Source organism: Schistocerca piceifrons, chromosome 10, assembly GCF_021461385.2.
Source record: "Schistocerca piceifrons isolate TAMUIC-IGC-003096 chromosome 10, iqSchPice1.1, whole genome shotgun sequence".
NCBI lineage: Eukaryota > Metazoa > Arthropoda > Insecta > Orthoptera > Acrididae > Schistocerca > Schistocerca piceifrons.
The window spans coordinates 50364252-50386234 of record NC_060147.1 but is presented as its reverse complement, the minus strand read 5'-3'; the positions used below and the strand labels follow the sequence as shown (position 1 = coordinate 50386234).

Here is a 21983-nt window from a genome sequence, read left to right as displayed (position 1 = left end):
GAAATCGGCCGTGCCCTTTCAAAGGAACCATCCGGGCATTTGCCTGAAACGATTTAGGGAAATCACGGAAAACCTAAATCAGGATGGCCGAAGACGGGATTGAACCGTCGTCCTCCCGAAAGCGAGTCCAGTGTGCTAACCACTGCGCCACCTCGCTCGGTCCTGCGACAGTGAGGAGGAGTCTGTTTGAATGTGGAAAAAAAAACAGAAAATCACACCTACCATGAAAACCAAAAGATTGTAGTGGGTTAAACAACTTCAGGTGTGGACAAGTGAGGAATGGGCCAAGATGTATGCAATGATATGGTAAATTAAATGGGTCTCATCTCTAAAGTTAGGAGTTTTGTCGTGAAATTGTGATGTATTGATAGTGAGGAAATGCACATTTGAATTTTGGTAGTGTTGAGGTCTGCTATGCTACTATTCTCAACTCTTCTAACTGGCAATTTTATACACATGCTTCAGGAATGCTTCACTGATGAACCTGCATTCACTGTGATGGAAGAAAGCAGTCAGTATATTCGTCGCTGACCTGGAGAAGTTCAAAGCTGAGTGTGTGCAGCAGTGTGTGAAGCATCCAACTTCCGTTATGGTCTGGAGTGTGATGTCTGGGAAAGGTCCTGGCAGATTAAACATTGTTGAAGGGACAATGAGGCAAGAATAATATAAAGGAATCCTTGAAAAGGAACTATTCTCCCCCAAATAAATGAGTGGTTTCCTAAAAAAGCTGCCATTTTTATGCATGATGGGGCACCGTGCCACAAAGCCAAAAGAGCATCCAAGTATTTTGAAGAACAGCAACTGAAAGTGTTGCCCTGGCCAGGGAATAGCCCTGATATGAACCCAATTAAAATTTATACCGCTATTGTGAAACAGAGTTTAAGGATTTTTACACTAACCACCAAACAAGATCTCATGGCGAAAGTAGAGGAAATCGAATACCATGACAATGGTGTTAAAATCTCATGGGAAAAGTTAATAAAAAACTATGCCAAACAGGATAAAAATGTTGATTAAGAACAAAGCCATGCATACAAAGTGTTGAATGTACAAATATAATCTACACTACTGGTCATTAACATTGCTACAGCACGAAGATGACGTGCTACATACACGAAATTTAACCGACAGGAAGAAGATGCTGTGATATGCAAATGATTAGCTTGTCAGAGCATTCACACGAGGTTGGCGCCGGTGGCGATACCTAAAACGTGCTGACATGAGGAAAGTTTCCAACCGATTTCTCATACACAAACAGCAGTTAACCGGCGTTTCCTGGTGAAACGTTGTTGTGATGCCTCGTGTAAGCAGGAGAAATGCGTACCATCATGTTTCCGACTTTGATAAAGATCGGATTGTAGCCTATCACAATTGCGGTTTATCGTATCGCGACATTGCTGCTCGCGTTGGTAGAAATCCAATGACTGTTAGCAGAATATGGAATCGGTGGGTTCAGGAGGGTAATACGGAACGCCGTGCTGGATCCCAACGGCCTCGTATCACTAGCAGTCGAGATGACAGGCATCTTATCCGCATGGCTGTAACGGATCATGCAGCCACGTCTCAATTCCTAAGTCAGCAGATGGGGACGTTTGCAAGACAACAACCATCTGCACGAACAGTTCGACGACGTTTGCACCAGCATGGGCTATCAGCTCGGAGACCGTGGCTGCGGTTACACTTGACGCTGCATTACAGACAGGAGCGCCTGCGATGGTGTACTCGGCGACGAATCTGGGTGCACGAATGGCGAAACGCCATTTTTTCGGATGAATCCAGGTTCTGTTTACAGCATCACGATGGTCGCATCCGTGTTTAGCTACAGCGCGGTGAACGCACATTGGAATCGTGTATTCGTCATCGCCATACTTGCGTATCACCCGGCGTCATGGTATGGGATGCCATTGGTTACACGTCTCGGTCACCTCTTGTTCGCATTGACGGCACTTTGAACAGTGGACGTTACATTTCAGATGGGTTACGACACGTGGCTCTACCCTTCATTCGATCCCTACGAAACCCTACATTTCAGCAGGGTAATGCACGACCGCATGTTGCAGGTCTTATACGGGCCTTTCTGGATACAGAAAATGTTCGACTGCTGCCCTGGCCAGCACATTCTCCAGATCTCTCACCAATTGAAAACGTCTGGTCAATGGTGACCAAGCAACTGGCCTGTCACAATACGCCAGTCACTACTCTTGACGAACTGTGGTATCGTGTTGAAGCTGCATGGGCAGCTGTACCTGTACACGCCATCTAAGCTCTGTTTGACTCAATGCCCAGGCGTATCAAGGCCGTTATTACGGCCAGAGGTGGTTGTTCTGGGTACTGATTTCTCAGGATCTATGCACCCAAATTGCGTGAAAATATAATCACATGTCAGTGCTAATACAATATATTTGTCCAATGAATACCCGTATATCATCTGCATTTCTTCTTGGTGTAGCAATTTGAATGGCCAGTAGTGTATATCTTTAGTCTAATAATTTGAACATGGCTGAAATTTGGGCTGTGTTTGCATCGAGCATCTGGGGTCACTAATGGACTTCATGTTCGTAAATACGTCACCAGGCCGCAGTTGTTCGCCACTGGTTTGAATATTATTCTGGACAATTCGTTTGACTGATTTGGCAACCCAGATTTTTGGTGAAATACTTCGCCACAGTGGAATAATAAAAATCGGAAACAAACGATAATGTAAAGTGTATCTTGAAAATCATGTGAACAGCCGTCTGATGATGAACTTGCCAGTTCGAAACCGGTAACGGCGCTATTTACCTAAATAAATAGCAGTATTAATAGTGGCTGGTTGCTGTTTTCTTCTTTGTAAGAATTAACCTACATTACTTGTACACAGTCACGGTCTCACCATGTCAGTTTTAGACAAAATAGCAATTTCTTGATTATTATGACAGCAGTTTTGTAAGATTTCTGTTTTGAAATTCGTCTACGTTGTCCTAACGTAAACATATGGCATCTGGCGTGACAGTACCTGGTGACTGTTCTCGTTGTATTTCGCGCCAATACACTATGTGATCAAAAGTATCCGGACACCTGGTTGAAAATGACTTACAAGTTCGTGGCGCCCTCCAACGGCAATGCTGGAATTCAGTATGGTGTTGACCCACCATTAGCCTTGATGACAGCTTCCACTCTCGCAGGCATACGTTCAATCAGGTGCTGGAAGGTTTCTTGGGGAATGGCAGCCCGTTCTTCACGGAGTGCTGCACTGAGGAGAGGTAAGGATGTCAGTCGGTGAGGCCTGCCACGAAGTCTTCGAAAACATCCCAAAGGTGTTCTTTAGGATTCAGGTCAAGACACTATGCAGGTCAGTCCATTACAGGGATTTTATTGTCGTGTAACCACTCAGCCACAGGCCGTGCATTATGAACAGGTGCTCGATCGTGTTGAAAGATGCAGTCGCTATCCTCGAACTGCTCTTCAACAGTGGGAACAAAGAAGGTGCTTAAAACATCAATTTAGGCCTGTGGTGAGTGTTCATCGGAGATGAGGGTATCATCTGGATTGCCCCACGGATGTGTGGTAGGTCCGCTGTTGTTTTCTATCTACATAAATGACCTCTTGGATAGGGTACTTAGCAATGTGCGGCTGTTTGCTGATGATGCTGTGGTGTACGGGAAGGTGTCGTCGTTGAGTGACTGTAGGAGGATACAAGATGACTTTGACAGGATTTGTGATTGGTGTAAAGAATGGCAGCTAATTCTAAATATAGATAAATGTAAATTAATGCAGATGAATAGGAAAAAGAATCCCGTAATGTTTGAATACTCCATTACTAGTGTCTTGCTTGACACAGTCAAGTCATTTAAGTATCTGGACTTAACGCTGCAAAGCGATATGAAATGGAATCAGCATGTGAGAACTGTGGTAGGGAAGGCGAATAATCGACTTCGGTTGTCTTCCCCCGGTAGCTGAGTGGTCAGCGCGACGGAATGTCATGCCTAACGGCCCGCGTTCGATTCCCAGCTGGGTCGGAGATTTTATCCGCTCAGGGACTGGGTGTTGTGTTGTCCTTATCATCATCATTTCATCCCCATCGACACGCAAGTCGCCGAAGTGCGTCAAATCGAAAGACTTGCACCAGGTGAAAGGTCTACCCGACGGGATGCCCTAGCCACACGACTGAAGAAGAAGAAGACTTTGGTTTATTGGGAGAATTTTAGGACAGAGTGGTTCACCTGTAAAGGAGACCGCATTTAGGCGCTGGTGCGACCTATTCTTGAGTACTGCTCGAGTGTTTGGGATCCGTTCAAAAATGGTTCAAATGGCTCTGAGCACTATGCGACTTAACTTCTGAGGTCATCAGTCGCCTAGAATTTACAACTAATTAAACCTAACTAAGCTAAGGACATCACACACATCCATGCCCGAGGCAGGATTCGAACCTGCGCCCGTAGCGGTCGCTCGGCTCCAGACCGCACGGCCACTCCGGCAGGCTTTGGGATACGTACCAGGTCGCATTGAAGGAAGACATCGAAGCAATTCAGCAGCGGGCTGCTAGATTTGTTACCGGTTCGAAAAACACGTGTTACGGAGATGCTTTGGGTACTGAAATGGGAATCCCTGTTCGGAAGGTGATTTTCTTTTCGAGCAACTCTATTGAGAAAGTTTAGAGACCCGGCATTTGGAGCTGACTGCCGAACGATTCTGTTGCCGCTAACATACATTGTGCATAAGGACGACGAAGATAAGATACGAGAATTTAGGACTCACACGGAGGCATTCAGACAGTCACTTTTCTCTCTATTTGTGACTGGAAAAGGAGGGGAATGACATGTACAGGGTACCCTCCGCCACGCACCGCACGGTGGCTTGCGGAAAATCTGTGTAATCTCTCATGCTCATAAATTAAGGATAACTGCAGAATGTAGTGCCACACAACGTGGCACTACACAAAACTGGAGCTAATAGCATAGGCACATAGGGAACACACACTACACAGATCTGTGAGTCCACGGTATTGGTGATAAGTTGAGAAAACCGTCCCGAAACACATGTGCTACAAAACTGTTTGCCGGCCGCGGTGGTCTAGCGGTTCTAGGCGCGCAGTCCGGAACCGCGCGACTGCTACGGTCGCAGGTTCGAATTCTGCCTCGGGCATGGATGTGTGTGATGTCCTTAGGTTAGTTAGGTTTAAGTAGTTCTAAGTTTTAGGGGACTGATGACCTAAGATGTTAAGTCCCATAGTGCTCAGAGCCATTTGAACCATTTGAACAAAACTGTTACCTGTGCATGTACCCCGACATCAATATGGGATATGATCACCATACTCACATACAAAGGCCGCACAACGGGTTGGCATACTCTGGAACAGGTGACCGAGCAGCTGCTGGGGTATAGCCTCCCATTCTTGCACCAGTGCCTGTCGGAGATACTGAAGTGTGGGTAGGGGTTTGAAGATATGCAGTGATGCGTCGACCGATAGCATCCCAGACGTGCTCGATGGGTTTTAGGTCTGGAGAACAGGCAGGCCACTCCATTCGCCTGATATCTTCTGTTTCAAGGTACTCCTCCACGATGGCAGCTCGGTGGGGCCGTGCTTTATCATCCATCAGGAGTAAGGTGGGACCCACTGCACCCCCGAAAACGCGGACATACTGGTGCAAAATGACGTCCCGATACACCTGACACAGTTCCTCTGTCAAAGACATGCAGGGGTGTAGGTGCACCAATCATAATCCCGCCCCACACCATCAAATCACGACCTCCATACAGGTCCCTTTCAAGGACATTAAGGGTTTGGTATCTGGTTCCTGGTTCACGCCAGATGAAACCCCGGCGAGAATCACTGTTCACACTATTCCTGGACTCGTTCCAGTGACCATGTACTGTGTTCTTGACACCAGGCTGTACGGGCTCTCCTGTGACCAGGGGTCGGTGGAATGCACGTTGTAGGTCTCCGGGCGAATAAACCGTGTCTGTTCAGTCGTCTGTAGACTGTGTGTCTGGAGACAACTGTTCCAGTGGCTGCGGTAAGGTCCCGATCAACGCTACCAGCAATACTCCGTGGCCGTCTGTGGCCACTGATGGTGAGATATCGGTGTCCTTGTGGTGTTGTACACTGTGGACGTCCCGTACTGTAGCGCCTGGACACGTTTCTTGTCTGCTGGAATCGTTGCCATAATCTTGAGATTACACTTTGTGGCATATGGAGGGCCTGTGCTACGACCTGCTGTGTTTGACCAGCCTCCAGTCGCCCTAGTATTCTACCCCTCACGTCATCAATATGTGTTCTTTGAGCCATCTTCAAAACACAGTCACCATTAGCACGTCTGAAAACGTCTGCACACTTACTCGCTGCACCGTACTCTGACATGCACCAACACTGCTGCCAGCGCCACCGTGCGACGACCGCAGGTCAAATGCAGCGCATGGCCATACCCTGAGGTGATTTAAACCCGCAAACCGCCCACCAGAGCGTTGTTTCACCATGTATCACCATTATCCTTAATTTATGAGCATGAGTGTAGATGTAGATATCGGCAAGGAACTGCAGCAACAAGTCAGTAAGCACCTGAAGATAACGAGTAGTTGTCTCGTTCAAATATTGTGCAACTTCCACAACATTATTCGACGCGACGCCTGTGAACCAATGAAGAAGTTACTACTAAGTCGGAGAAGTCACAAACAGCACATCTAGTACCTTTACGGGAAGGAGGCTGTCAACAGAATGCGCGAGTTCGATAAACTGCGCAGCCAGAGAAGCAGACTGTTGTGGTCCCTCGCGTTTTTACTGAGATGTTGGGACCAAACTATACGGACATTCCCTAAGTTCACTCATTATACAGACTGTGCGGGTCGCCAGGAGCCAACACGGCACTGGTGGGAGAAAGAATCGGTTACAGCAAACGAGAATTACACCTAGTCTCGAGGAGTTCGCTTTGACTACATCGGAACATCTCGGCGTATCCGTCAGCGGATGTCTGGGAGCGGGTGGACGACGCTGCACGGTCGGTTTCGGACTGGAAAAGGCAGCAGACCGAGGCAGGTCAAACTTCCAAGTTCCATCGCCTTATACGCCAATCATCGCAAGAATGTAAACCGTCTGGACGTACTGTGTTTAATCTCACAGATAAACGCTTGAGTGACGCTGCGATATCGGTGTTCGAAAAGGGACTACATTTAGGGCCACTCCAAAGACCTTGTCTATCGAGGATTTCTCAGTGTTGTGTACATAGTTCCATGTAGTCAGCGCGTACACAACTTTCCCACTAGAGCGCGCCCCGCTAAGCACAACAGCGCAGGCGCAGCGCTCGTCCGTCTCTGCACTACGAGATGGCGCTGCCACAGAGACAGACCAAATTCTGCTTCCGCCGATCCGCGTATTAATATGTAACGCAGCCAATGAGATTGCTGCTAACGTAGAACCTTTTCTCCTCGCGGATCACACTCGCGCAGTGATACATGAATGCGCGAGATATTATAACGAGTGTACAGACCTCCGATTAGTCAGTCAGCATTAGTCTGTACGAGTTCTACATTTGTCTGCACCAGTCTGTACCAGTCTGCATTTGTCTGCACCAGCCTGCATTTGTCTGCATTTATCTGCACTGGTCTGTACAAGTCTACATTAGTCTGCATTACTATATAGTCAAGTTTCAGCCTGCGCTTAATAATATTACCGTATTCCTGTACATAGCTATGAAGATAAATGTATAGACAATTTTGTCAAGTATCAGAGATATATGTGAGAATAAGATTAACGTACCAATACCAAAGGAACTTCAGATCGTCAATTGTAAATAGCATAAATAGCATCCAGCACCAAGTTAAGTTATTTTTATGCTTGTTATTATTTTAGTAAATGTGTGTGAAAATTAATCAAGTTCTGTTTAAAGTTGGTCACCGTCAATCTGCTACTCTAAGCGTGCAAGTGGCATTTCTATCGTGTGACCTAACGGCAGAACATAAACACGCCACGATAAGACCACGAGACATATTGCCGACACTCGTCTACTTCGTTAGAGCGACAAGTCAAATAATCTGATGGTGTGTGTACCGAAGGTCTTATGATACGCACACCACAGTCAGCGTCGTTGAGCAAACTTCCGAGGGTGACTGCTGAAGATAAACGCCGAGAGGCTCTCAGGGCCGTAACCAGGACGTCCGCCCCGAAACAGAACATCAACACTGAAGAGAGGAAAGCTCTCTGTTCCTCAAGAGAAGACAAAGAAATAGCGATTTTACCTGCAGACAAAGGGAAAGAATACTGTTCTTCTGCCTGCAACATCTTACTTTGGCAAGATGACCGATTTACTACAGAACGCAGTATATTATTGTCTCCAGAAGGATCCAGCTGATGCAGTACAACAGAAGAAATCCACACTCCTCAAATCCAACCAGTTTCCTGAAAAGAAGAGCTTAACAGTACAAGCGCCAATTCGACCATGGCTTTGTGGGCTGCCTGTATCTAACAAATGGATGTAGTCTTTTGCCCGTATTGTTCAGTCTGTACATCGAAGAATCAGTGACGGAAATAAAACAAAGGTCCAGGAGTGGCATTAAAGGTGAAAAGATATCGGTGATAAGATTCTTTGATAATACTGCTATCCTGAGTGAAAGTGAAGAAAAAAAATGGTTCACATGGCTCTGAGCACGATGCGACTTAACTTCTCAGGTCATCAGTCGCCTAGAACTTAGAACTAATTAAACCTAACTAACCTAAGGACATCACACACATCCATGCCCGAGGCAGGATTCAAACCTGCGACCTTAGCGGTCGCTCGGCTCCAGACTATAGCGCCTAGAACCGCACGGCCACTCCGGCCTGCCGAAAGTGAAGAAGAATTACATGATATGCTGAATGGAGTGAACAGTCTAATGAGTACAGAATATGGATTGAGAGTAAATCGAAGAAAGACGAAAGTAATGTGTAGTATCAGAAATTAGAATACCGACAAACTTAGCATCAGGATTGATGGTCCTGAAGTAGATGAAATTAAGGAATTCTGGTACCTAGGCAGAAAAATAATCAATGACGGACGGAGTAAGGAGGACATAAGATGCAGTCTAGCACTGGAAAAAAGGGCATTTCTGGCCTAAAGAAGCCTACTAATGTCAGATGCAGGCCTTAATGCGTGAAACCTGCAGCAATTTGTGGAAGGGTTGCTCTTCTGTCACGTTGAACGATTCTCTTCAGTCGCCGTCAGTCCTGTTTTTGCAGCATCCTTGACCGATAGCAGCGATGTCGAAGATTTGATGTTTTACCGGATTTCTGATATTCACGGTACACTCGCTAAATGGTTGTACGGGAAAATCTCCGCTTCATCGCTATCTCGGTGATGCTGTGTACCACCGCTCGTGCGCCGACTATAACACCACGTTCAGACTCACTCACATCTTGATAACCTGCCATCATAACAGCAGTAACCGATGCCTGTACTAGTTTCTTTGGCTCTTCGATTTTTTTGTTTATATTTAATGGAATTTTTGTGTTTCTCACAAATTGCAACACTTAAGCTTTTCAAGCTACTTAAGGCCATAGAACTTTAGCCTTTTCCAAAAGTACTCTGACCAAAAAGCGATTCTGGGAGCTGGAGTGTGAAGTTTTTGTTAATCATACCTTCTGCGTTCTTGTGGAGATGTTTCCATAGCAACTTTCATCCCCTGACGAATATTTCTCTATATCGAACCAAGAAGTGAAATAGTACGATATATATAGCTTTCAATTTTCTTAATGTAAGGAAATATTTTCTTACAAATTTTCATCCCCCGTTGCATTGCCTTAGGGGTTGAATGTCCAGAAACGCTGAAACATGTATTTTTTGTTTCTAATTGACAATTCAAATACCAAATGTCATAGATGTAGTCTTAAAAATCCTTTACTAATGCTTCAAGAATATTTATTGAAAAAAAAAAACACAATTTTACCCAATTAGCGGCTGAATTTCAAAAATTGTTGAAATAAGTATTTTTTATTTTCTGAGTGAGAAACCAGTTTTATTAATTCTAGCTTCAAAATTCCCTTAATAGCGGCATACTTTCAGAAAGCCTCTCATCGCCTATTTCACCTCCTTAGGAGTGGAATTTCGGACAATCCCTTCTTCAACGATAGCTACAGTATAAGATCCACACCTTTTCCAAATTTGAAGTTTCTATTCTTAGCGGTTTGGACTGGACAGTGATGATTCAACGAATGTCTGATGCTATTTTACCCCTTAGGGGTTGAATTTCCAAAAACAGTTATATGTGTATGTTTTATTTGTAACAGAGAAGCCAAACACGAATTTTCATAGATTTAGCTTCAAAAATGCTTGCACAATGAAATATTCCCATAAAAATTTTCATCCCCCATTTCACTCCCATTGGGGACGTATTTTCAAAAACAGTGAAACTTCTTTTATTTCTAATTGGGAAGCCAGATTTAGATTTAGATTTAGATTTAAAAATGGTTTCATAATAAAATATTTTCATAAAAAACTCTCATCCCCTATTTCACTCTCTTAGGGGTTCAATTTTCAAAAACGTTTTCTATTTGTAACCGAGAAGTTAGATACCAACGTTCATAGATATTGCTTTAAATATACTTTATTAGTTCTTTAATGATGATATATTTTCAAAAAAAGCTTTCACCCATTATTTCACCCTCATGAAGTTAAATTTCCAAATGTGCTGAAACACTCATATCTTTATTTCTGACCGAGAAACCAAATACAGCTTCTAGGACTTGTAGAGAGTAGGTAGTATTTTGAATGGGAATCCATGTCCGGTGACGTATCTTTTCCGTGCTACAGCCACTGGAAACCAAGTTGGTAACGCGACCACTTTTACGAGTAAAAGTACATCGCCTGTTATACAATTCCACTCATTAATAATCAAACAAACAGAAAGGAAACTTAATCATTTTTCACAAAACTGTTGTTTACATTAATTTACGTGTGCGGCTTCTCGTTGCTGCACCACAGCCGCTCCTGCTGGCCGTGAAGGTAAGGATTTCTTGAAGGCTTTGTGTAATTGTGACGAAAATGGTGTGATGGAATCGTACGTTATGGAGCACTCTGTCTTCAGGCCACAAGTGGCTCATCGGGACCATCCGACCGCCGTATCATCCTCACTGAGGATGCGGATAAAAGGGCGTGTGGTCAGCACACCGCTCTCCCGGTCGTTATGATGGTTTTCTTTGACCGGAGCCGCTACTATTCGGTCGAGTAGCTCCTCAATTGGCATCACGAGGCTGAGTGCACCCCGAAAAATGGCAATAGCGCATGGCGGCTGGATGGTCACCCATCCCAGTGCCGACCACGCCCGACAGCGCTTAACTTCGGTGATCTCACGGGAACCGGTGTATCCACTGCGGCAAGGCCGTTGCGTACGTTATGGAGGACGGTCTTAAAGGTGATGAGCACCTCTTCCGTTACCGCGAGCTTAGCCATACTGAAGGATCATGTCAGTGCATTCTGGAAACGTGTACTCTGCCACGTTGCTCCATCACTCAGAGTCACGTGATTGAGGCTCGAACCGTGTCAGATATGTAGGTCAGACGTCAGATGACATCAGAAAATCCGGCGTATCCAACCACCCAGCATGGTTACCCATTTGCGTACCTCGCTAGCAAACAAGTTATCAAACGCCTGTAGCAAGGGAACGGTGTGTTTCCAGACATGGGTTCCAAAATGTTGTCTACTCGGTTCCCTCTACTAGAAGTTGCTAAGCAGAATTTTGGTGTGCTCTGTATACAGGTGTTTCCGAAACAGCGTGCAAAAATGTTACAGGGAATCTAGAATGCTCCATCGAACAATCTGAGGTGGGAAGCCTGGGGTCAGAGAAGCCAGCTTAAGGTTGGTTGGTTGGTTTGGGGAAGGAGACCAGACAGCGTGGTCATCGGTCTCATCGGATTAGGGAAGGATTGGGAAGGAAAGCGGCCGTGCCCTTTCAGAGGAACCATCCCGGCATTTGCCTGGAGTGATTTAGGGAAATCACGGAAAACCTAAATCAGGATGGCCGGACGCGGGATTGAACCGTCGTCTTCCCGAATGCGAGTCCAGTGTCTAACCACTGCGTCACCCCGCTCGGTACGCCAGGTTAAGGATACAGGGTACAGATAAGTGGTGGAAAAATCGAAATGTTTTGAAATGACTTTATTAAATTCTACAGTCTTTCCTGATTACATTGATATATACATATTAGGGTTTCAAATGAAAAATGACCTATATTCTACCAAATTTAAAAATTAGGCGATGGGAACTCTAAAGCTTTCAATAAAATTAACGAGTTCAATGTTTATGGTGACACCTTGCTAACAAAACTGGCGTGTTGTGGACAAGTGCAAAAGAGGATGGGTGCCAGATTGAGGAAGCTGAAAAGAGAAATGAAAGGAAAGAACATTCAACATCGCAGAGCGTCAGCAATCGTTGGTTAATATAGTAAAACCTAAAAACCCGCCTCGATTGCGAAAAAAAGCACCTAGTGTTAAGTGTTAACCCAGGTTTCAGCGTAGATAACTACACCTTCTTCAGAACAACAATAAAACCCACCAGTGCCATTTACAAAGGTCTTCTTAGACACTTGTGGGTATTATTGTTGTTCTGAAGAAGGTGTAGTTCAAATGGTTCAAATGGCTCTGAGCACTATGGGACTTAACATCTATGGTCATCAGTCCCCTAGAACTTAGAACTACTTAAACCTAACTAACCTAAGGACAGCACACAACACCCAGTCATCAGGAGGCAGAGAAAAGGTGTAGTTATCTACGCTGAAACCTGGGTTAACACTTAACACTAGGTGCTGTTTTCGCAATCGAGGCGGGTTTTTAGTTTTTTATTATAAATGAAAGTTGCTATCTGATGGAAATTGTCTGGTCGAGGCAGATTGACAGAAACTGAAATAGACCTTCTTCAGAGTTATCATGGACTGGCCATTAAACAAACTGCACCTCTGAATGATGTTACAGCAATGATAAAAACTGTATGGGCCACCTACTTTCATAAATTGTCCACAGATGACCACCCCGTTCACGGACTTTGCCCTAAAGTAGCAGCATCCTGGCGTGGTTACCAAAAATAAAAAAAAAAAGTGGTCAAATAAACCAACATAAGCATTCTCTTCCTAAGTCTGTTATGAACGAAATAAAACCAATGTTTAGAGACATGAGTCACCCTGTTTTGCTTAGTAAATGTCTTCATGAGGGCACTCAGAATACAAAAGAAAGTTTCAACCATTGTGTATGGGAAAGATTACCCAAGAATGTTTTTGTAGGACTAAATGCGTTAAAAGTTGGTGTACTAGATGCAGTGATATGTTTCAATTATGGAGTGATAGGAAGGTTGAAAGTCCTGGCAAATTTAGGCATAAAATGTGGCTCTAATATGGAAGATTAATTGCTTGCGTGTGACTGACAATGGGTGCACGAAGCTGAAAAATTCGCTCTTCATGTTACCAAAGAAGCAAGAAGTGTTCATACGAACGCCAAGAGGAAGCTTGGAGATGAAGAAATGCTGCAGGATGAAGACTATGCTTCAAGAATGTTCTGAGGCACAGTTTAATTGGACTCATATCTTCATTCGCAATTTCCCGCAAGTTGTATTTTTCAGAATTTAGGTACAAGTATTTCCTAAGTTTATAAAGCATTGCTCTAATTTTTTTCTGTAACTTGCAATAGCCCATACTTATGTAGTAGACCTAAGCTTTATTGCAGAATCAACTAAATTATAGAAAAAATACCATTTTTATTACGAAAAAAATTATAAAAATTAAAATGTGAGATGTGATATTTTTTATCATTGTGATATACGTAATAGATGGAATTTAATTTGGTCCAGTACCTCAGCCATCATGTCATGTATACCAGGTAAAAATTTGGTCTTCTTCAAATGTATAACATTGGATTAAATGGTACCTCAATTTGAAGAAGCATTTTGGAAAAAAATTGCATCAGTTTCTTTGTAGTTTTTTTAAATAACCCTAAGCAGGTTCAAAAGTATTCCAAACACCTCTGATTTGTTTAGAAAGTGTGCTGCATTACCTGATATCAACAAAAAATCTCTAAACCATATACATTACAAACAGTGCCTGAAAGACATAGGTGTTGATTTTTACACAATATTGAGCCAGGAAAGTACCCAGCATCCGTAAGGAGATACGGATGTAAACTTTTCTACTGCTTTGCCTAACATTACTGCTTTCCAGCTTATTTACAACTAACAAATGTAGAGGTTTACAGGTACTGTGCTGTTTCTTTACGTATACATTCTCTATTTCCTGCAAGGAAATATGGAGGACAAGACTGGTTACTGTGGAGTCATGATGCAGGTTATGTGTACTTTACCTGTGTCTAAGGTAACCCCTGACAGAACGTGTTATGAATCATGACAGACCCATTTATTACTCATTGGCATTCAGAGACGTGCAGTAAAGTACAATGGAGCAGCACCGGTACAGTTTCGCAGAACTCACTAACATCCACAATGTGTATGGGGATGCATGTTGCAATGCTCTCACTGCTGAAAGGTTGTACAGAGAACGATTACCCAACAGGCATCATCCGTCATGACGAGGGTTTATTTCTCTCGATCGAGGATTGTGGGAGACTGATTGGTTGGAAAGATGAAACGAGGGACCTGGCAACATGAGGACCACTCGCACATCCGATTTTGAAGAGGAGATGCTGGAACGCATTGCAGCAGACCCCACTGCATGTGAAATGGGCACTACACGTACTAGTGTGTGGCGAGTACTCCACGAACAACAATTGCACCTATCACCCACAGCGAGTCTATACAATGCTTGTGACTGACTTCCATCAAGGATTGCATTGTGTTAGGGGTTGCTCCATCAATGGATTCATCGACCAGACTTCCTCCAAGTCGTGCTGTTTACAGACAAGGTCTCATTTGATCATGATGGTATTTTGAACAGCAGTAAAAGCCACGTGAGCGTTGAGGAAAACCCTCTCGCTGTACTAGAGTCGCACCATCAACTACGTTTTCCTGTGAATATGCAGGTGATAATCTCATTGGGCTATATATTCTACCTGGCCATAGCCACCTCTACCTGAGGTTCATACAAGTTCATGTGAGTTGTCGGAGAACATACCTTTCGCTGTTCACGGGACGATGTGGATACGACATGACAGTGGACCGTCTCACTTCAGTGTGGAAGTCTGCAAGTGTCCCAAAGTTGTATTTTATGGTCGCTGGGTTGGAAGGGGAGGTCCTATTCCGTGCCCTGCCAGGCCACCATATCTGAAACCCCTCGACTATTTCCTGTGGGGATATCTAAAGTCACTCGTGTGCAAGACCCCAGTGGATACAGAGATGGAATTAGTTGGCACAATTGTAGCTCCCTGTCACATGATTTGAAAGACACCAGGGAGATTTGTCAGGCTGCATCAGAATCGTATTTGCCGCTGTCACACTTGCACTGAGATTTGGGGCCGGCAGATTCAGCACATTTTGTAAGATAAAGTAGAACGGGTACATTCATTGTGTCACTGATGGTATTTGCAGTGAATGAAAGAGTTCGCAGTAATGTGGTTTTGGTCCTACTACATCCTTAAGCTGGCTCCTCCGACCCCAGGTTCCGTACCTCAAAGTGTTCAGTGGAGCATCCTCTATGTTCTGCTATATTTTTGCACGCTCGTACAGAAACAGCCTGTATACAAGTTTCACACAATCAATGCTCGCGGAGTCCATCACGATTACTGGCTCGTATCTTCCACTCCACGTACCTCGGCCACCTTCACCTCATAGCTTGTCCACCTGCTTAGCTGGGCGGTAACGTGCTCGCCTCCCACGCAAGTGGGCCCGGGTTCGATTCCTGGCCGGGTCACAGATTTTCTCCACCCTGGGACTGAGTGTCATGTTGTTGTCCTCTTCATCATCTCTGACACGCAAGTCACCCAATGTGGTGTCAACTGAAATAAGGCTTGCACTCAGCGGTCAAACTTCCCTCAGCCTCCAGGTGTACTATGCCGTATGCTCATTTTCATTTTACCTCATGCTTTAAATTAATATTCAAATTTGCACCAAAATTAGTTACCAGAATTCTCGACTAATGTTAAGCTTCGAATCCTGCCTACTCTTTAGTGCAGGTAGTGACTCCTTTCTGTTTCTGGCTGTGCTTGTCCACTGCCTTGCTGCTTGTTTTCTGTACAACCATTTGCATCTCGGTCTTTCTGGGAGTCTCTTGCCGGCCCGTCTGGAGGGCTTGGTGGGACGACTAACGCTGCGATGCCTCTGCCTGCAGGCGCAAGACGTTCTGCGAGCTGGTGCGCGTGTCGGCGGCGGTGGCGGGCATCGAGTTCTCGTACGCGGCCGAGACGGCGTTCGTGTCGCCGACGCTGCTGCAGATCGGCGTGGCACACCGCCTGATGACGCTGGCCTGGGCGCTCAGCCCGCTGGTCGGCTTCTTCGTGACGCCGCTGCTGGGGTCGCTGTCGGACCGCTGCCGCCTGCCCTGGGGCCGCCGCAGACCCTTCATCGCGCTGCTCGCCGCCGGCGTCCTGCTCGGTCAGTATCCGCTCTGTCCCTCTACTCCACCCACTCACTCACTGGTCGCTGTCTTTACCTAATCCCAAAAGTTCTTGTTGTTGTTGTGGTCCACAGTCCATCTCTCTCTCTCTCTCTCTCTCTCTCTCTCTCTCTCTCTCTCCCTCTCCCTCACTCACTTACCCACTGGTCGCTGTCTTTACCCACTCCCAAAATTTGTTCTGTTGTTGTTGTCGGCAGCTGAGAGTTTCAATTAATTATCATTTATTCTAGAGAAGCTGCACGGTCATCAATGGCATCTGTTCTTTCGAGAACAGTTGCTATCTTCATAAATATAGTGTATATTTTGCCCAGTGGATAATAAGCTTTCAGATTCCTTAATGGAAGAGAGAAATTGGCAGCCCCAGTAGCCATCTGCGTACTTTGTCCACAGTGTTATCTTCGAAATGTTCCCCTTCTAATGCCTTCTTCAGTGGTCTGGACTTGTGGTGGTCACACGAGAACAAGCCTGCACTGTCAGGGTGGATGGTCTGCTTGTGCCACTTCGTGAGCTTTACACAAGTCGGATCTCCTCTACGCAGCCACGTGTTGTGCAGGAGGAAGACACCGCAGATCGGTTGCTGGCATAGGTTGTCGCACCAAGCAGTCTGGGCATCGGCTGACAGTCTGTAGTAGGGCACATTCACCTTCCTTGACCCGTGCAGGTACACAGTAATACCTCTGTTAACTCCTCAAACTTTCCTCACAGACGGGTCTTAGTTTCTGCTCCCTCTTCCAACATTCCCCCATCTCCATCTCTGGCGTTAGTGATGGACACACGTTTCATTTCAGAAAAGCGTCTGCTGTTTCTTCTTCAAAGAGATTGTCAACAACTGTCTTTCCACACACTTTTTGGTTCCTTATTGTGGACACATGTAGACCACCATGTGACATTTTTCAGTGTCCAAATGAGCCCGATAAAATGGTACAGACACGCTGACACTTATCCCCACCTGTCACGCAATCTTGGCAGCAGTAATGTGGCGGTCACCTTCAGTGAACTCACACGTGGTTCGAATATTGTCTTCAGTGTCTCTAGTCGCTGGACACTAATTATGGCTTTGATTTTTCCACTTTATCACGACCCTTCTGGAAATTGTTAGACCAATTTAAAACTCGGGCTTTACTCACATTAGCAACAACAAATAGTATTTGGAGTCTCTTCTGAATGTCGCTCGATTTCTTTCCTTTCTTGGCGAGCAAACTTATAACCATGGTCTGTGCAACAGTGGAAGCAGAATGGCCATCCTGAGCGTGTGAGCCGTGAGCAGTGCTGCCATCTCTCCTGTCCATTCTTCCTGCACCGCTCTGTTGACCTCACTTCGAGAGTCAAATGAACAGAATTCCGATTTATATGCAGTGACCCACTGATATGGCTGTTTGCAAATCGCTAAGTTTGAAGTTACCTCGATACAGTGTTAAGGTGAAGCAGCTGACTTAGACTTCCGTGTATTTCACTACAGCCTTCAGAGATGAGAGAAACTGGATGTGCTCGAACCATTAATTAAAGGGCGGTTCACAAACAACAACTCAAGTACACATGTTATTCCAAAAACCTTATCGTGGAAGTAGGGACCAGGAGCTGCTGGTGAAATAACACACACTGCTAAGGTTATCTTTTTATTTTAAAGGCTCTCTCAATAATAAATTTATAAGTCTGGCATTTAAAAAAAAATTTCAAAAACAATTTCGAATAGCTGACAAATTTTCTTTATGAAAAGGAGATTGCAGGTATGACGTTAACAATTTCCCAATAGTAAGATTATAATTTGACATACATATATATAAGACAACAATTAAAAAAACTCTTTTAAATAGCTGACAAATTTTCTCTATGTAAAGGATACTGCAAGGTATGACGTTAACAACTTCCCAATAATAAGATTCTAAACTTGTTATAAGAGAAAAATTCCTTAAAAAAACACCTTTAAATAGTTAGTTTGTACTAAAGCTAAAATAGTTGTCTCTCGCCAGTTAAATAACCTACATTACGCCTGTCAGTTGTTACAGGATAAATGTGAATAAGCCAGCACACAAACCTTCACATTAAAGGCAGTTCCCAAAAAATTTTTTCCTAGCACAGTGAGGGTGTGACACGTGTAAAGGGGCCCAAATCACAACAGTCAGAATAGTTACTGGTGGTCTACAGGGCCACAGCAGATCAGCCCCAAAACTTCCATTACAAGCCACCACCTCCCCGAGTTACCCAAAACCAGAAGATGTAGCAAGGGCGGTAACTGCACAGACTCCAAACCACAGAGACATGCGAAATTGACCCTAAATCACCCAATCGAGGTGTGAATGAAGCGGCCCGACCAAGAAGCAATTACCACATTCCAGCAGACAGGCAAACGAAAACTGTGGTGGGAAGACCTCAACAAAACCACTGGTGAAGAAACTCATTCACTTCACTAGAACTTCTGTTGCATAAAAACAGTAACTTCTCACACTCCACTACAGCGCTGGGAACACACCCTTCCAAATCCTCGTCAGGCCCAACTGCTGCCAGTGGTTTCAACGGCCGATAAGAAGACATACGGCCCGACACGCTGATCTCCTGCACCACTGCCTCTAAGCTTCATAAGCCACGTGCATGCGGGTAAGGCAGACTCAGCCCCTGACAAGCCAAGGCACGTGGCCATCAGTTGACGACCCCCAACATCAGGGGGGGGGGGGGGGGGGCGGCCAACACCTCTCTCAGTCCCAGCCCAGTACGTACCCCTCGATCGTCACGCCAGGTGGCGGTAGCAATCCAAACAGCGCGCCAAACCGAAAGTGCCACCGCAAACACTAGACGCAAAGCGAAAGCACTCCACCTGGCACGCTTTTCGAAGAGCCAGATACAACTATGGCTGAGTGTTCTTTCACTGAAATGTAGGATTTTATTAGGTAGAGTACTTAGAGGAAATTTGATCATTACAGCTTTATTCGAGTGAGTGCAACACTGGTTTACAGGTGATTCAGCTACCCCTACCGATCCGTTTTATGCAACCTGCACTAGTCTGTTTCAGGAATTGTATACAGATAGGCAACAGTCATGTAATCGAGACAAGTACGCTCGGTTCGCAAATGGAATCGTACTCTAAAAAATACAAGTGAGGTCGGTGTCCTATATATGTTGGCGATTACCCCCTCCATCCGTCCACTCTCGTTGCTGTACCAGCAGACACAACCACAGACAGTGGTTGTGGTGGTTATGGTCACAGTGTTGTCGGTGGTGGGACTGTGGCTAGTATATACTGTGGGGTTCCAACAGAAACCTTTGGTTTGTTATGTAATTTGTGTTGTTATATGTATGATTATTTATAAATATCACTAGAAAATGATCTAAGACTGACATTAGTCAGCTGATGAAACGGGTCTCAGTCCACGTAGAAACAGTGTCATCCTTGACAGAGGTTCACCATTGCTTTCTGCCATTACGAGTTTGTGATGTGGTATGTTGTACTCCTACAGGGCTGATCCTGGTGCCCAACGGGGCAGACATCGGGTACGCGCTGGGCGACCCCCGGCCCGCACCGTCACCCAGCCCCCCTGGAGCGCTGAACGCGACTCCCCCACTGGAGGTGGTGACCCCCTCAGAGTGGCAGCTTACCAACGCCAGCCTGGGGCCCGGACTCTCCACCACGGAGAGTCCCGCGGCGCTGGCCAATGAGTCGTCGGTGGTGTCACGCAAGCCGCAGTCCAGCCACCCCTGGGGCGTCGTCTTCACCATCCTGGGCACCGTCTTGCTCGACTTCGACGCCGATGCCTGTCAGAGCCCTGCCAGGGCCTACCTGCTGGACGTCACTGTACCAGGTACCTTCCAGTCTACTCTGGCCCAAGTGTCTAAATCAGTACTGTGTGGTGCAGGACAGCGTTCTCATATCTCCTCATTGCTTACACAGTCAAATTGGGAAACTCGTGCGCTCCTGTCAAGTGATCCATTTGTTCAAATGTGTTGTGGCGTCGCAGCTAGGGCGCGATCGCCAATGTGTCTATTAAAGCTTTCTTGTATGAATGTATGTGGGCTCCAGTGTAAGCAGTCAGAATCTTATACGATCTGCAGCGCGTGAGCTGTGTCCTGCACACGTGCGTCATGACCATATGGCGTGACTGCAGCGTGTGAAAGTAGCGGAGAGGTGCTTACAAAATTCAAATGGCTCCGAGCACTATGGGACTTAACTTCTGAGGTCATCAGTCCCCTAGAACTCAGAACTACTTAAACCTAACTAACCTAAGGACATCACACACATCCATGCCCGAGGCAGGATTCGAACCTGCGACCGTAGTAGTCGCACGGTTCCAGACTGTAGCGCCTTGAAGCGGTCGGCCAGAAACGCTTACAGAGTAGTTACATTCTCTGGAACTATAAAAATTAATAACTGAACTAGAAATAGCCCGAGGAACTTCATATTAGGTATATAACCTTCTGCTGTATAAAGGAACAATCTGTCAAGATCTGAAGCCAATAACTGTCATAATTTGGAAGTTACAAAAAGAAAAAAAGAAAAGTCAGTCCTGATTGGCCGTAATTCTGTACAGCCAATAAGAAGTGAGACGGTTTGCCACGTCACGCAGGAGATAGAGGTGCTTGTGGAGGTAGAGAGAGAAGAAGGAAGTGGTGGACTAGCTTTCGAAGGAGCCGGTCATGCTGAAAGTGTTCGAACACATTATGTGTAAAATGAAGTGATATTGTGACTTCCGTGTTTCGGTACAGTGATAAAGGTAGCTGGTGTTTACAATTAACTATTTGTGAAATTTTAAGAGTCGAGATATACACTACTGGCCATTAAAATTGCTACACCAAGAAGAAATGCAGATGATAAACGCGTATTCATTGGACAAATATATTGTACTGGAACTGACATGTGATTACATTTTCACGCAATTTGGGTGCATAGATCCTGAGAAATAAGTACCCAGAACAACAACCTCTGGGCGTAATAACGGCCTTGATACGCCTGGGAATTGAGTCGAACAGAGCTTGGATGGCGTGTGCAGGTACAGATGCCCATGCAGCTTCAACACGATACCACAGTTCATCAAGAGTAGTGACTGGCGTATTGTGACGAGCCAGTTGCTCGGCCACCATTGACCAGACGTTTTCAGTTGGTGAGAGATCTGGAGAATGTGCTGGCCAGGGCAGCAGTCGAACATATTCTGTATCCAGAAAGTCCCGTACAGGACCTGCAACATGCGGTCGTGCATTATCCTGCTGAAATGTGGGGTTTCGCAGGGATCGAATGAGGGTAGAGCCACGGGTCGTAACACATCTGAAATGTAACGTCCACTGTTCAAAGTGCCGTCAGTGCGAACAGGAGGTGACAGAGACGTGTAACCAATGGCACCCCATACCATGACGCCGGGTGATACGCCAGTATGGCGATGATGAATACACGATTCCAATGTGCGTTCACCGCGATGTCGCCCAACACAGATGCGACCATCATGATGCTGTAAACAGAACCTGGATTCGTCCGAAAAAATGACGTTTTGCCAATCGTGCACCCAGGT

The 21983-nt window shown here is 45.5% G+C and overlaps 1 protein-coding gene across 1 annotated transcript in view; it reads left to right on the top strand.

The window, feature by feature from the left end:
* Positions 1-289: 289 nt before the first annotated feature.
* Positions 290-21983, top strand: part of LOC124718682 (membrane-associated transporter protein) — a 152300-nt gene continuing 130606 nt past the window's right edge. The window contains exons 1-3 of the mRNA XM_047244306.1: positions 290-306; positions 16207-16469; positions 19944-20285. Coding sequence (XP_047100262.1) covers positions 290-306; positions 16207-16469; positions 19944-20285 — 622 coding nt within the window. The remainder of the gene's footprint in view (positions 307-16206; positions 16470-19943; positions 20286-21983) is intronic.